This window comes from Pelophylax lessonae (genome assembly GCF_965119305.1).
Source record: "Pelophylax lessonae genome assembly, chromosome: 4".
Taxonomy (NCBI): domain Eukaryota; kingdom Metazoa; phylum Chordata; class Amphibia; order Anura; family Ranidae; genus Pelophylax; species Pelophylax lessonae.
Genome location: NC_138771.1, coordinates 592,422,930 through 592,439,925, shown reverse-complemented (window position 1 = coordinate 592,439,925; position 16,996 = coordinate 592,422,930). Strand labels below are relative to the sequence as shown.

At 46.4% G+C, this 16,996-nt stretch overlaps 1 protein-coding gene across 1 annotated transcript in view; it reads left to right on the top strand.

Moving 5' to 3' along the window:
* DNMT1 (DNA methyltransferase 1) overlaps positions 1–4,901 on the top strand; it is a 29,460-nt gene extending 24,559 nt beyond the window's left edge. Inside the window, exons 30-34 of the mRNA XM_082256379.1 lie at positions 174–369; positions 910–1,073; positions 2,021–2,137; positions 4,497–4,587; positions 4,759–4,901. Coding sequence (XP_082112505.1) covers positions 174–369; positions 910–1,073; positions 2,021–2,137; positions 4,497–4,587; positions 4,759–4,793 — 603 coding nt within the window. The 3' untranslated portion in view covers positions 4,794–4,901. The remainder of the gene's footprint in view (positions 1–173; positions 370–909; positions 1,074–2,020; positions 2,138–4,496; positions 4,588–4,758) is intronic.
* Positions 4,902–16,996: the final 12,095 nt, after the last annotated feature.

The following is a 16,996-nucleotide window of genomic DNA, read 5'->3' as shown; positions in this document are numbered from 1 at the left end:
ATTTCTAACAGCTTTAATTTAATCTTGGCCTGGAATCAAACTGGAATGATTTTAACAGTAAAATGTGGGCTCTGCACTTGGCAGTATCCTTTTTTTAGATGTTTTATGCAGGTTTACTAACCAAATGGTGAAAATGCGCAATCCTTGCTTATTGGTAATCTTAATTTCTGCAGGATATGAGCGCCTTGGTGGCTGCTAGAATGAGACACATACCTCTTGCCCCTGGCTCTGACTGGCGAGACCTACCAAACATTGAAGTTCGCTTAACTGATGGTACAAACTCACGGAAGCTGCGGTACACTCACACCGACAAGAAGAATGGGCGCAGTAGCACTGGTGCTCTAAGGGGTGTTTGTTGCTGTGCTGAAGGTATTTGTTTTCACAGAACCTATCTAAGCCTTAAAATGTTACTAAACCCACAACAGTAAAATCAGTGTGTATGCAGTAAAGCCTACTTGGTATACTCACTGTGAAACCTAAGGGGTTAATCCTCTATGGTGTAAAGGCTCTTTGAACCTGTCTTCACTGAATTCTTTTTCACTGTCCCCTAACCATCTTATGGCGCAGAGCCTTTGGAGTCAGTGCACATGCACAGTTTGGTGTCTTGCTAGAGTTTTGGGATGGTGCATGTGATCAGCACTGTCCAGACAGAGGGTCGGGGGTCCTGCAGCCTCGTAGGGCAGTCGGGAGAATATCTCCTCCCACAAGCTTTAACCAGACCCTGATACAAGTCACAAGACTACCATATTCTCCTGAGAAAAGGTATACATTTACTAAAATTGCATTTCTGTGTGCTGTGGGAGACCAGATGGAGAATGCAGGGTCCTGGGTTTAGTAACACTTTAAACTACAAAAGGTATCTTGACTGTCGAACTCTGCAGCATGTTTATGATGTTTTCTAATCCGCAGGTAAATCGTGTGATCCAGCAGACCGGCAGTTTAACACACTTATTCCCTGGTGTCTGCCACACACAGGGAACAGACACAATCATTGGGCTGGCCTTTATGGCAGACTGGAGTGGGATGGCTTCTTCAGTACTACAGTTACTAACCCTGAGCCTATGGGCAAGCAGGTGAGAGACTTAGGATAAAGGTTTGTTTGTTTTGTCCAGTAATTCCAGTACATGGCTACTACCCCAAGATCAGAAAAGCTTACACTTGTTTTTAGTTTTTGTCCCCCTGCCATATCTTCTAAACAGCAATGGGGGGGGGGGGGTCATTCTGGCTTTCCTCTTAATACAGGGACTCGGTCATTAAAGCCTTAACCCATCAGCAGGTGGGTACTGTGTCCAGGCTCAATTGCAGCCTCTGCTGTACAGGAGAGGCAGAAATTGGAATGGGGGGAAGGGTGGGGGGCTCTGATTGCAAGGGGCACTAATCATTACAGTGCAAGTCCTCCTTGTATCATACCTGCTACATTAATGTAAAGGGGTGGGGGGCTGAACACTCCATGAAAGCCCCTTCTCCAAGACATGCTGCATCTTCCCACTCCATCTCTAGGTGGGTCAGACCATACTTGAGCTCAGGATCTTCAAGGCTCAGCTTCCACCCTTTCCATTGGTTTATGGTCTGGGGGCTTATTGGAGCTTTTAAGCATCCAGTAACTTCCAAGATTGCAAGGCTGCCACCTGGCCTTTATTCATACATTTTAGATTCTTCCAGGTGTAGATTTCAGCCTCCTCTGATGCCATATACACGCATAAGGTCCTGTAGGCAGCTCCTGATCTGGCAGGAGTAGGTGGGGTGTTTTAAAAAAAAAAAAAAAATCACCTGTGTCCCTCAAAGGATTAGAGCAGGATTTTTTATTTTTTTCTCCATAAAATCCTACAAAACTGAGGCATGCTGTTAGTGGTAAGGCTTATTTTGGGCTGGCCTACAACTGTTTGCTTTATTCTGCTGACTACAATTAGACTGGCAAAGGTTAAATGCTGCTTTTGTCCCTCAATGGGCTCCACTTTAGTTATAGAAATCCATTTTTGTTTACATTTCTGAGGCATTTATCAACTTATTTTTCCCACAGGGCCGTGTTCTTCACCCAGAGCAGCACCGTGTGGTGAGTGTAAGGGAGTGTGCCCGGTCTCAAGGCTTTCCAGACACCTACAGATTCTTTGGAAACATCTTGGATAAACACAGACAAGTAGGTCTCAAAGTTTTAGCTAAATACTGGTCCCCTTTCTGAGTGCTGCTATACAGATGCAAAACTTGTATATTTGACCATCGCAGCCTTGGGTTTATGCCCTTTCTCCTGGTTGGCCTTTTTACCTGCTTTTGCTTTAGGCTGTAATAGACCACACAATCACTTTGATATGCTGTAAAGGCTGTGGTACTTAGAGAGGCTCCTGTCTCCACCAAAACATTAGTAGAACTATAGGAAAAACTTTTATTTTTGGATCGAGTAAGGGAGGGTTATAACCTTTGTCCGTCTTTTTTTTTTTTTTTTTTCCATTGTATTTTCCTTCACTTCCTGTCCCATAGCCAAACAGGAAGGGAGTTGGAATCACTGCAAATTAAGGGATAATCTCATGGACCCCCAGGGCACCAGAACTAGTGTCCCCATAAGATTTCTCACTTTTCTGGTGACAACCCAGAATTTGGTATTTTATTTTGTCATTATTGGAAGTGAAATTAGAGGGGTCATCTCTAATGGGGGCACAAACGGCAATTAAAACTGGCAAGCGTTCTAATCCCTCTCCACTCAGGCAAACATCTCAGTTGATATTTAGTTCTAGTTTAAATCAGAAGCTACAAATACTGTAGCGGCTGACTGGAATTAAGGACCTCTAGATTAAAAACAAGCATGGCCCTCTAATTCCTCCTGTATTGAATTGTCTGTCAATTGTGAAGCACTGCAAACTGTTGGTGCTATATAAAGCCTGTAGAATGACACTTGCCTGTCCAGAGACCCAGCGCTGTCCACACCCGAGCTTCTTCAATGGGCTTTGGGTCCAGGCACTGACAACCTAATTAAGGGAAACCGGCAGTGAAGCCTCTTACAAAAGCAGTGTGGCTATCGCATGCAAAGTGCGAGTGGTCCCGTTGTCTTCTGGCACTTGTGATGTGTCCCAGAAGGCTCTGGGGGAAGGGGGGTGCTGAATTTTTGCAGCGAGCCAACCTGAAGTGGGAGCAGGCACTTGCGCTCTGCGCCCCAAAAAAATGTCAATGAGCCGATGCAGTCAAACAAGTGCAACCTCCCCCCCCCCCCCCCTTTTTGGGTGAAGAACCACATTTGTTTTATGGTGGATAAACCTGAAAGCACTTGGCTCCAAGTAATTTGGTGCATAAACCTCGAAGTACTTGGCTCCAAGCATTGGTGTCAGCTGATTTTTGGCTGCACTGGTCAAGATCTGAGTAATCTACACTTGGTTGTGATGGAGTAGATGTGCAGAGGAGGCATTAGTAATCAAATGGGACCTGTCACTAAATGTGTGGTTACGGGGGGCATATGTAATCTGTTTGCATGTGTATAAGGACTATTAATGAATGCGCCAGAGGAATTCTAGGCCCTTGGCTCTAAACTGGATGAACTTTAAAGTTTTTTTTTTTTTTTTTTTTTTTTTTTTTTTTGTGTTTCCTATAGAAATCTTATTTTAACTTCCTTTTTTGCATCCAGATACAATTAAGTCTGTACTCAATTTGACTATGTAGATTTGATAGTTTTTTATGCAAAAAACTGCATTTACTATAAACTTTGTTTTTCTGTGGATCTTCGTGTGTGTTTTACGTTTTGGGGGTTTATGTGCGAGCATTTTAGCATGTGTACAAAATGAAAACCCCTGGTAATAAGTGTTCAGTGCTTCATTTTGTTACCTAGGCTAGTTTGTGAGCCTTGAAATTGTCAGAATAGAACTCAGTGGGGTGAAGTCAGTGGAGAGACTATAGCTGGCAGCACGGCGTAGGAAAAACCTCACAGCTTTTGTATAGAAGTTGAATGGTATGACATCTGTAAAACTTCCCTACCCATATATGGATTGAAATCCCACTGAACTAGTTAAAAAATGTGCATTGTGTATGGCCAGCTTCACCATATTCCTTGCTGTAAGGCCGTAATTCCGACTGGCATACCTACTGCATGCAAGCTGCTTTTGTTTTTGGTACCCCAACCTGTGTGCAGGTAGCCTACAGAAGCAGATGCTGCATGAAAAGACATGTCAAATTTAGGACTTGCTGCAGCTGCTCAGTTGTCATACTTGCACAGCCTACGTTTAAGTGTGTAGTTGCACCACTGTCAAATGTTGACATGCAGCGTCTGCATCCACTTCAGTAGACTGCATGCAGTATGGGTGCCGGCTCATTTAAATGAGGCCTTAAAGTATGTACTTTCAAGATGCCCGATTCACTACCAAGCAGTAACCCTGAAGTACTTGCCTCTCTATTCTTGCTCTCAAGGGAAATTGTGCAAATGTTGGACAGTATAAAATACTGGCCACACAGCATCACAAAATGCAAGGGTTTGTAACAATCGTATGCTTAATGCTAGAATTTTTTTCTTTTTTTAGGTTGGTAATGCTGTACCTCCACCACTATCTAAAGCCATTGGTTTAGAGGTAAAGGCCTGTGTCGTGGCAAAGCTTAAAGAGAAGGAAACAGGTGTGTATTTAGCCTGTTGCTCATAATCCCTACCCAACACACGAATATCTTTTTGGGTGGCTTTAGCCCCAGAGTTCTACCTCGCTAGTTTCTACCATGACTCTTGCTGCCTGCTTAGTCCTATGAACGCTAGGATATGATTACTAATTTTTTTTTTTTTTTGCCTAGTAGAAATTGTAAAGAAAGAGAAGATGGAAATGGATTAATGCTCATCCAGAATGCTACCTCCTACAGCACTTCAAGCTCCATCCGTATAAAGTCTTTACATCTGTGCAATGCAACATCAACTTTGTTGAGACTCTGATCTTCATATCAGCTTGTTGAGACTCTAATCTTCATATCAGCTTGTTGAGAATCTGATCTTCATATCAGCTTGCAAGGCAAATTATATGTCTTTTTGATAAACTGTTTTTAAGATCGTTGGATTTTATTCACTGTAATACATTTTATCCACTTTGTACCCATGGAACATAATATGTAGGTTTTATATGTTGTAATATTTCAAATAAAAACTGTCTTGTAATTTGTAATTTTTATTTAATCTACATATTTTTGTGGGCAATAAGGTATTGTCTGGATACAGATTACATTATAATTTACACTTCCTCCCTAGAAATCATAAATTTGTGACCCGATACTGACCAATAGTGAATTTTAAATGTCCGAAAAAGGCTTAGGCATGAAGGGGTTAAACAACTTGGCACTTTTTTTTTTTTTTCAACATAAAATGTATATAGCAAAAAAATTACAGGAACACTTGAACGCATCAGATCTCAATGGGGAAAAAGCATGCTGGATATCTATACTGATATGGACTGGGTAATGTTAGGAACTAAAGGATGCCACATCATTTGATTTTCAGGGGTGTCTGAATTCAGCCCTCTGCAGGTTAAGTCATTTCCATCAAAGTGAAAAAAAAATGATGCAGCAGGCTTGTCAAAGTTGCTGAAATTCCATTGCAGCAACTCAAAAATGGTACTCAGTAGTTCGTATGGCCCCCCACATGCTTGTATGCATGCCTGACCATATCGGGGTGTGTTCCTAATGAGGGCTGTTGGTGTGCTTGGGTATTTCCTCCCCTGGTTCTGGACCAGGGCCTCACTGAGCTAAACAGACTGAGGGGCAACCTGGTGGTGTCGGTTGGACCGATATGTCCCAGTGGTGGTGGTCTGGATTTAGTCAGGCGAGCGTGAGGGCCTTTCAATGGTGCCAATGCCTTCGTTTTATAGGAACTGGCTGCATATTCTTGCCACGTAAAGCTGGGCTATGTTGTGCACTGGGATCCAGTGTAGGGTTTGATAAGGGGCCCAAGGATTTAATCCCGATACTTAATGCTAGTCAGGGTCATTATCCAGCCTGTAGATGTCTGTGCATCCCTCCATGGATATGCCTTCACTGACCCATCATCAAACCGGTCTTGCTGAACAATGTTACGGGCAGCATAAGGTTCTCCATGGCTTCACTAGACCCTTTTACGTCTGTTACATGTGCTCAAGGTGAACCTGCTCATCTGTGAAAAGCACAGGGTGCCAGTGGTGGACCTGCTAATTCTGTTAAAGGACAATCGAGCGTTACCGTGCTGGGCAGTGAGCACAGGGCCAACTCTAAGACATCGGGCCCTCAGGCCACCCTCATGAAGTCTTGTTTCTGATTGTTTGGTCAGACATTCACAATAGTGGCCTGCTGGAAGCCCTTTTGTAGGGCTCTGGCATTGCTCATCCTGTTCCTCCATGCACAAAGTAACAGATACCAGTCCCGCTGATGGGTTTAGGACCTTCTACAGCCTTGACCAACTCTCCTAGAGTAACTACCATGGTCTCCTGGAATCTCCTCCATGCTCTTGTGTGCACTGCCAGGTTTGCGGTGTCTCCCAGCACATTCATTGATGTCTCATCCTAGAGGAGTTGGGACTGCCTGTGCAACCTCATAGGGTCCAGTTATCACCTCATGGGATCAGTAGTGACACTGACCCTAGCCAAATGCAAAACTAGTGAGTCAGAAAAAATGATTAGGAGAAAATTTAATTTGCCTCCACCTGTAAAACCATTCCTGTTTTGGGTCATTGTTGCCCATCTAGTGCAACTGTTAATTTCAGTAACCCGCCCAAAGCAGTTGATTAACAACCCCCTCTGCTACTTAACTGACAAGATCAATAGCCCAAGAGTTTAATTGACTTGATGCTGTACTCTGATTAAAAAGTGTTGCTTAATTTTCCCTTGTCTTATAGGACATGCTCCTTTGAGAGAACCTGGCTCCTCCCATCTTAGGAAACACCGCCCCAATCAGAATTTAAGCCTCCCTCCAGCTGACTGCCTCAGTTCTGGTGTTTCCTCCAGCGGGGAGACACCGTCCAAGAAGCCATAGCTGAGGCTGAAGGTAAAATGGGAGTCGCCACTCAAGGGCGGTTGGAAAGATAGGACTGTGGGAGGAGATGGACCCACCTACCTGTCGGCCGCAAGAGACCTTATCACCCCAGCACTGCTCAGGGGAGCCTCCAGGCTGGGGGGCCCACTTTCCACGCTCAGAGCGTGTGGTGAATGTGCAGCCGGGCCGGATGACGGGGGATGTCACTTCTGGTAAGGGCTGGTGCAGTCAGATACTGGGTAACAGCAGCAGCGGATAGATCGAGAGCCATTTCTGAGGCACAGGCCTCAGGAACTGCTCCAGGAGAAAACTGCACCAGCCACCATAAGGTAAGGAATCCTGGGGTGGGTTTTCCTTATTCCTCCCATCTCCATCTTGCTAGATTCCCCTAGAGGGGATTAAGGGAGGCTTGTGGGATCTTGGTGGTCATCCCTAGTAAACACTCAGTTTGGGGCAAAGCTATGTGGGCTGGGGGCCTTAGTGGTAGCAAATATTTTTGCTGTGTTTATTTTTTCAGAAGGCCTCAGAAAAATCAGTCACCCCATAATCCTAAAATGTCCATCCTGCAAGGCCAATATGGGGGAGTCTTGGACTAAAGCATTATGCAAGGAGTGTTTAGCCAGCTTAGTCAGGGAAAAGACTGAGGTGCAAAACTCGGAGCTAGATGCATCAGTTAAGGAGCGTGCTAGCACTTTTCAGTCTTTCAAAGACTTAATTTCTGAAAATCTGGGGGAAGAGTGTGAGATGGCACAGGCCCAAATTCCCAGGGGGAGTTGGAAGCAGAGGGTTCGGATGGGAAATCCACCAGAACCTCAAGATACAAATTGACCCTGGAAGAGGTGGAGGGCCTTTTGGGGGCTATCCACAATACGTTGGGAATTCAGGAGGAAAAGACCTTGTCCCTCTATGATCAGATGTACGTGGGTTTAGGCAAACCTAAAGTTTTCACAGTACATGAGGTCCTGAGAGATGCCATTAAGCAAGAATGGCGGGATCCAGAAAGAGCCTTTATTTTCCAAGGCTCTAAAAAGGTTTCCTTTTTCCGAGGACTCTGCTGTCTGGAACAAGTCACCCAAACTGGACGCAGCTTTTTCACGGGTCTCTAGACCTACAGACCTAGTCTTTGAGGATGTGTTCGCTTCTTGATCCCATGGACAAAAGAGCAGACTCCCTCCTGAAAAAGGCATAGGACTCATCCTTGGGGAAACATTAAAACGGCCATGGTGATTACAGTGGTAGCCTGTAATATGGAGTATTAGCTGACCCAGATTAGGGCACACGTCGAGGCTGGCACTGCAAGGAGACAATCCGGTCTTCCTTCCCCATGCTTGTCCGTGGCGTATATTGCAGACGCCTCCGCAGAATTGGTACGCATGACAGCCAGGTCTTCCGCTTTAGCCAATTCAGCTAGAAGAACTCTTTGGCTAAAAACTTGGCAGGGAGATGGTGGATCCAAAGCTATGTGGGATTCCATTGACCGGGGACTGCCTGTTCAGTCCAGGCTTGTTGACAATTCTGGATCAAAACAGCAAGAAAAATATTTTCCTGTCAAACAGGGAAGGAAGGTTTCCTTCAATAGGAAATCGTATCCTCAGAAAAAAATTTCTGTTCCAAGAAAATCTGAGGGACAGAGTCCTGGAGCCAAAGAGGAAAGGGCTGAGGTGGGGCAATTTTTCGCCCTCCAGAACAGCCCAAAAAGTCACAATGACTATTCCACTACGGTGGGTGGAAGACTGGGGGCCTTCCTCCCACAGAGGGAAGAGATCACCTCCAGTCAATTTATTTTGGGGATTATAAGAAGGGGCTATCAGTTGAGTTTTTTCAAGCCCTCCTCGCAGAATGCTCATTACCAATCTGCCAAAATGTGGGGAAAAAGGCCTCGGCCATACTCTCCTCCCTCAAAGAACTGGAGAAACAAAAGGTCGTTTTGGAAGGTACCACCGAGGGAGGTAGGCGCAGGGTTTTTCTCCCACGTCTTCATGGTACAAAAAATCCTCGGGCAGTTACAGACTGAACGATTCAGGGGCTTTAGATTCAAGATCAGTAGTTTACAGAAAGTTCAGGATGGATTTGATCTATTCAATAAAAGCTATCCTTCCCCCAAATTGTTTCATGGCCTCGATAGACCTCCAGATGCCTACCTGCACATTCACATTGCAGAAAAAAGCCATAAATTCCTCAGGTTGGCCAGAAGGACAAAGGAGGGTGTACTGCATTGGCAATTTCAGGCCCTGCCATTCGGGCTATCCTCCCCCCCCCCCCCCCCCCCCCGCGTGTTTACCAAGGTAATGGCAGAGACCTTAGCATTCATGCACCTGCAAGGTTTGTCAGTCATCGCTTACCTAGAGGACCTGCTGTTTGCATCTTCTCAGGAACAGTTGTCCAGGGATCTCCCGAGAGGCAAGGCATGCTTTGGAAAGCCCTAGGGTGGCTGCTGAATTTAGAAAAATTCACCCTATTGCCGATACAAAGGATCGTGTTCCTAGGCTACTAGACTCCCCTATTCAAAAGGTCTTTTTGCCTCTGAAAAAAAAAACAAAAATAGACAGAGCGGTGGGCGGGTCTACATTTTCGTCCCCTATAGCTGTTTATCCTAGAGGTCTGGGACTGCACTCGGGGCTCTCTCGATTCGCTAATTCTCAGCACGGGTGAAAAGATCGCTGTGGTGGTGGAGGAAGGCCTTGAATCCATCTCGGGGCCTCTCCTGGGTCCAGACGGTTTCCAGCATTGTCACCACGGATGCAAGTGGCACAGGCTAGGGGGCCCATCTGGGATCCAAGCTAGTGCAGGGGTCTTGGGGGGCCTTAAGAGGTGAAGCAATCCTCAAACTGGAGGGAACTAAGCGTGGTAGAACTGGCCCTCGGAGCTTTCCAGGGGGAGTTACAGGGACACAGAATCCAGGTCCGTTCGGACAACTCCACGGTAGTGGCTTATGTCAACCGACAAGGGGGGGGGGGAACGAGGAGCAGTCCTCTGTGGGTGTTGGCAGAGAGGATCCTTCAGTGGGCCGAAGGCCAGGTTCTTTTTTTTTTTTTTTTTTTTTTTTTTTTTCAGCAGTTCACCTTTAAAGGAGAGTTGGACCAGTTGGCTGACTTCCTCAGCAGAAGAACTGTAAGGGAGGGCGACTGGACTCTAAATGAGGTTTTCGGTTGGATTACCCAAAACTGGGGAATACCAAGCGTTGATCTCTGCCTCTCGGCAAAACAGTCGCCTCTATTCTTTTCCCTGAGCACATGGGACGGAACTCTCGGAGTAGACGCCCTCCCACAAACATGGCTCTTTCCCAAATGTTATGCGTTCCCTCCGCCAGCTCTGATACCAGCAGTCCTGAGAAAATTTCAGGAGGAAAATACACTGATTCCGATAGCACCACACTGGCCGAGGAGACCGTGGTTCTCGGTCCTAAAAAATCTAGCAGTGGAACCCCCCTGGATTCTACCAGTTTGGGAGGACCTTCTCTATCACGGCCCAGTACTCTGTCCACGGGTGCAACTTTGGAACCTTGCAGCCTGACTTTTGAGGAAGAACTATTAAGAAGTAAAGGATTTTCAGACCAACTGGTGACAACTCTGCTAAAAAGCAGAAAGAAGGAAACGCGGAGTATTTACTTAAAGACTTGTAAGTTTTTTTAAGCTTTGGTGTGCAAGAAGCTCCTTAGATGTAGGTAGCCCAGTGACGGTACTGGGGTTTCTGCAAGAGGGGGCAAACAAGGGACTAGCCGTCAGCACCCTGAAGAGCCAAGTTTCGCCTATTTCGTGTCTTCTTAGAGACATCTTTAGCAAAGGATCCCTGGGTGATTTGGTTCTTTAAAGCCTTAAACAGGCAAAGACCAGCAGGAAATCTCCCCTTTTCTATGTGGGATTTATCCCTGGTCTTGCAGGCGCTCTGAAAGAACCTTTTGAATCTATAGCGTCTTGTACGGTGACATTTTAACCCTCAAGATGTTTTTTTTAGTGGCAATCACTATCGCCAGAAGGGTTAGTGAGCTTGAAGCCCTTTCTGCAGATATTTTTGGAGCGCATTATTTTTAAAACCGATCTGGCTTTTCTTCCTAAAGTGGTCTCAAAGTTTCATAGAGACCAGGAAATAGTTTTACCTACTTTTTGTTCAAATCCGGTGAAGGAACAGGACGCAAACTTCCGTAAGTTGGATGTTCGAAGATGTGTTCTTCAATACATAGCCATCACGAAAGAGTTCAGAAAATCAAATTCCTTTTTTGTTTTGTGTGCTGGCACTAATAAGGGTGCTAAAGCGTCTAGACATTCATTAGCCAGATGGCTTAGACTAGCCATTAGTCAGGCCTATCGTTTTTCTGGGAAGGAGGTGCCTATAGGTATCAAGGCACATTCTATTAGAGCTATGGCAGTTTCTCAGGCGGAAAGATCTAGGGCTACACCGGAGCAGATCTGTCGAGCAACAACCTGGTCCAGTTATACAACCTTTACCAAGCACTACAGACTGGACTTGCTGTCTGCTAAAGATCAGGTCTTTGGGCGAAAGGTCCTTCAGGCGGTTGTCCCACCCTAAGAGTAAGTACTCACTTATCCTCTCAAAGGTGCCTGTCCTGAAAGACGATAAAGGAAAAATAGTTACTTACTGATAACGTCTTTTCCAGTAGTCTTTCAGGACAGTTACCCATCCAAAGAAGGTCTGAACGTAAGCCGATCAGAGGATGGGAGGTTAGTATGATATCTTTTGTCTCCCCAGTGGCTGGAGGTACTTTTGAAGAACTGTGGCAGCCAGCTGGAGGGAGGCTTAAATTCTGATGATTGGGAGAACATGGCTCCTCCCATCTTAGGAAACACCGCCTCAATCATCAAAATTTAAGCCTCCCTCCAGCTGGCTGCCTCAGTTCTCCAAGAGTACCTCCGGCCACTGGGGAGACGCAAAAGATTTATCATACTAACCTCCATCCTCTGATCGTCTTACGTTCAGACCTTCTTCGGGTGGGGTAAAGGTGCTGTCCTGAAAGATTACTGGAAAAGACGTTACCAGTAAGTAACTTTATGAATTTAATTTTTTTTTTTGAGGTGTCTGTATCCCTCCACATTTTTGTATATATTTTTTATATCTTCAAGTGACAACACAGAAATTACTCTTTGCTGCAATGTAAAGTAGTGAGTGTACAGCTTGTGAAGGTGTGAATTTGCTGTCCCCTCTAACTAAACACACAGCCATTAATGTCTACACCGCTGGTAAAAGTGAATACACCCTCTAAGTATGTCCAAATTGGGCCCAAAGTGTCTTTTTTTTTTTTTTTTTTTGTGGCCACCATTTTCCAGCACTGCCCTAACCCTCTTGGGTATGGAGTTCATCAGAGCTTCACAGGTTGCTACTTGAGTCCTCTTCCACAACAACATCACAGAGCTGGTGGATGTTGGAGACCTTGCGCTCCTCCACCTTCCTTTTTGAGAATGCTCAATCGGGTTTAGATCTGGAGACATGCTTGGCCAGTCCATCTCCTTTATCCTCAGCTTCTTTAACAAGGCAGTGTATGTCTTGGAGGTGTTTGGGGTCATTATGTTGGAATACTGCCCTGTCGCCCAGTCTCTGAAGGGAGGGGATCATGCCCTGCTTCAATGTCACAGTACATGTTGGCATTCATGGTTCCCTCAATGAACTGTAACTCCCCAGTGCTGACAGCACTCATGCAGCCCCATACCATGACACTCCGACCATCATGCTTGACTGTAGGCGAGACACACTTGTCTTTGTACTCCAACTGGTTGTCGCCACACATGCTTGACACCATCTGAACCAAATACGTTACTTTTTGGTCTCCTCAGACCACAGGCCATCGTTCCAGTAATCCATGTCCTTAGTCTGCTTGTCTACAGCAAACTGTTTGCGGAGTTTCTTGTCCCAGAAGGAAGCCTCTTCTAAAGATGATGTACGACAGTCATGCAGACCAATTTGATGCAGTGTGCGGCGTATGGTCTAAACACTGACAGGCTGCCCCCCCCCCCCCCTTCAGCCTCTGCCGCAATGCTTGCAGCACTCATACGTCTATTTCCCAAAGACAACCTCTGAATATGACGCTAAGCACGTGCACTCAACCTCTTTGGTTGACCATGGCGAGGCCTGTTCTGAGTGGAACTTGTCCTGTTAAACTGCTGCATGGTCTTGGTCACTGTGCTGCAGCTCAGTTTCAGGGTCGTCTTCTAGCCTAAGCCATCTTTATGTAGAGCAACATTTCTTTCCCCTCTTGTCTTTCAGGACAGCCACCTTGAGAGACCTTTTGGCTCCTCCCTTCTCAGGAAACACTGTCCCATCCATACAGATTTAAGCCCCCCTGTTAGCCGGCGCCTTTCAGTTCTGGTGTTTCCTCCGATGGGGAGACTCCGCCAGGAACCAAGGGCTGCGGCTGTGTTTTCTGGATGGGAGTAGCTAAGGTGGCTAAAATCTGGATAGGGACCCAGTTTACCTCTTTGCTGCCTAAAACATTGCCCCAGCTTCTCAGCGGAGGTCTGAGGCTGTGGGGGTCTGCTTTGAACGCTTGGGGAGAGCGTTGCGGAGGTGCAGCCAGTCCACACACTTCTGGCCAGCATGGTGCTGCGGCTGGACCCGATGACGGGTAACATCCCTTCTGGTGGAGGCGGGCACTTCCGCTGATAGCCATAACTTCCGTTTCTGGCCCGTGGTAATGGAAAGTGGGCTGGACAAGGGCTTGTGCAAGTCATAAGCTGGGGGACAGGCACAGGCTGCGACCACATCTAGATATGTTGGAGGCTGCTAGTGAAGCAAGCACCAGCCATCCCAAGGTAAGAAAACCTTGGGGTGGTGTTCCCTTATTTCCACCACTAGCTCCATGGTGTTGACCCCCGCCTGGAGCTGGGAAGGGGGGGGATTTGTGGTGGTATTTAGAGGACCGTGGTGTTCGGTCCCAAGTACACTCCTCATGGGGCATGCGCTGCTATGTGCTGGTGGGGGGGCCCAGTATGGGTGCATAGTCAGTCAGTTTGATTTTCTTTTTGTATTTTAGAGTAAGGCCTCAGACAAATCCAAATCACCACATAGCTCCAAAAGAAAATGCCCATCATGCAAGGCTACTATGGGGGAATCTTGGACCAAGGTGCTTTGTGTGTGGAGAGCCTAATCAGGGAACATTCGGCAGAACAGTGTACTGATCTTACCATCTCTCAATGAGCTTTTCAGCACCTTTCACTCATTTATTTTCAAATTTAGTTTCCTCAGCCCCAGAACCCCTCTCACCCAGCACTGCAGGAGATTGCTCTACCCCCAACGGTGATATCCTCTACGAGCAGAGAAACACCGGGGGGTACTGAAAAACAGGGCGAAGAATGTGATGGTACACCTTCATGCTCCCAGGGTGGAGTCGGAAGGAGAAGGGGTGGATGGTGAGTCCACTAGATACAAATTAACCATTGATATGGGGGTGAGGTTTTACCAGCGCTAAGTTTTCAGTACATACAATAGACTGTTTAAGAAATAGTGGTGTAAGCTGCCGCCAACCTACCTCTGAGGTAGTGTGTAAGTGATAAAGTGCAAGGGTTGTTGGTATCGGCGCTACCACAATTTTTAATGTGAAGATAAAAAGTGTATACTGTGCGTTTTAGTGAGCATAAAACTGTAAAAATTACATCCATAAAATCATAAAAGGTGCATTAGTGCGTCTGATAAAAGCATATAGTGTCACCACATAAAGATATACAAAGTGCTTAGTGCTTTTTATTTACAAAGACGCTTATTGAAAATGTGCCAGTGCACCAGGTGCTCAGTTATATTCATATGCAGTTATATGGGAGGTAATGCACCCGTGGTGCCCCACTAGGTACAAACGCTTACCGCACACTTGTTACAGGTAGCTTGGTTCCCACTTAGATGCCTCAGGTACTGCAATAAAAAGTAGCCTCCATTGCGTAGTATGTAGTATATAAACAAGTGCTATAGTCACTCACAGTTGGGAAGTTCACTTTCAGCGTGCAGGGCCTGCCAGGCTGTACCGCTTCCGCGTTCCACCGGTCAGAACCACCGCTACAGGAAGTGACATATTGACGCAGTAAGCCACGTCCTACGTGTTTCGTCACTACGACGTCATCTGGAGCGCCACTGCACTTTATGACAAATTAACCCTTGAAGAGGTGGAAGATCTTTTGGGAGCTATCCACAGCACTTTAGGAATCCAGGAAGAGATATCTCTTCATGACCAAATGTACCGGGGCCTAGGTTAGCAAAGGAGGAGTGTCTTCCCAATACATGAAGTCCTGGTGGAAGCAGTTAAAAAGGAATGGCAAGAACCTGAGAGGAAGCCTTTCTTTTCCAGAGCCCTGAAAAAGAGATTTTCCTTTTCTGAGGATGCGTCAGTGTGGAGCAAGTCACCAACTGTGCTCTTTCTGATCCCATGGACAAAAGGATGGATTATCTCCTGAAAGACCTGGGATTCCTTGTTGGGAAATCTTAAATCCGCCGTGGCTATGATGGTAGTTGCCCACAATCTGGAGTACTGGCTAACCCAGATTAAAGCGCACATTGAGGCTGGCACCTCGAAGGAGACGATCCTGTCTTCTTTCTCTACTCTTCTACGGGGCATGCCTTATATTGCGGACGCATCAGCTGAATCTGTACGCATGTCCACTAGATCTTCAGCCCTGGCCAATTCAGCAAGGAGGGCTCTTTGGCTTAAGACTTGTCAGGGCAACAGCAGATCCAAGGCTAAACTGTGTGGGATTCCCTTTACAAGGGGCCACCTGTTCGGACCAGGCTTGGAGGCTTGGAAACTGTCTTGGATCAGACAGCAAAAAATCCTTTCCTGTCAAGCATGGATGTATTAAACCTTTCAAAAGAAGTCTTACCCTTAGAGAAACTTCGGACAGAAGAAATCTTGGAGCCAAAGAGGCAGGGGGGGGAGGGGTTCGCCCTCCTGAACAACCACGTTTTCGTCGTGTGGAAACCTTCAGGCAAGTACAGACTTAAGCCCTTAAACATCTCAATTGCTTACAAAAGATTCAGGATGGATTTGATCTTCTCAATAAGGGCTATCCTTCTCCAAACTGCTTCATGGCCTCGAAAGACCTGAGAGACGCCTACCTGCATATATATTCCCATATTGGAAAAGTGTCAGAAGTTTCTCAGGTTGGCCATGAGGACAGAAGAGGGCAGGATACATCTAAAATTGCAGTCCCTTCCTTTCGGACTGTCCTCTCCCCCCCCCCCCCCACATTTTCACCAAGGTCATGGCACAAGCGGCTCAGAGGCGTTTCAGTCATTGCCTACCTGGACGATCTGCTCCTGTTTGCCCCTTCTCAGGAACAGCTGTCCAGGGATCTACTTGTGGCAAGGTGATTCTTAGAGGGCTTGGTGTGGCTCCTGAATCTGGAAAAATCCAGTCTGGTGCCCTCACAAAAGGTCACCTTTCTGGGCTACGAATTAGATTCCACACTTCAAAAGGTCTTTCTTCCTTTAGTAAAGAGGCAGAAGATAGACAGAGTCATGGACCTTTTACAAAGCAATCATTATATATCAATAAGACAAACCATGTTGGCACGGGTCGCTAACGGCCACAAATCCCAGCAGTACAGTGGGTGGGACTTCACTTCCGCCATCTACAACTGTTCATCTTGGAGGTATGGGACTGCACTCAGGGCTGTCTGGATACCTTAGTGCACGTACCGGTACGTATAAAGAGATTCCTCTGGTGGTGGAGACGGATCTCAAACCTGTCTTAAGGTCTCTCTTGGCTCCCATTAGTATCCAGAGTCATCACTAGGGACACAAGTGACACAGGGTGGGGTGCACACCTGGACTCCCAACTGGTGCAGGGATCCTGGAAGAGCGAAGAATCAAGGCGATCTTCAAACTGGAGAGAACTGAGAGCAGTCGAACAGTCAGACAGAACTATAGGGACACAATGTGCGGGTCCGCTCAGACAATTCCACAGTAGTTACTAATGTCAACTGACAAGGGAAAGGGCTGGTGCTACCCCAGAGCAGATCTGTCGGGCAGCGACTTGGTCCAGTTTTTCAACCTTCACCAAGCACTACAGGCTGGACCTGTTGTCCGCTAAGGATCAAGCTTTTGCATGCAA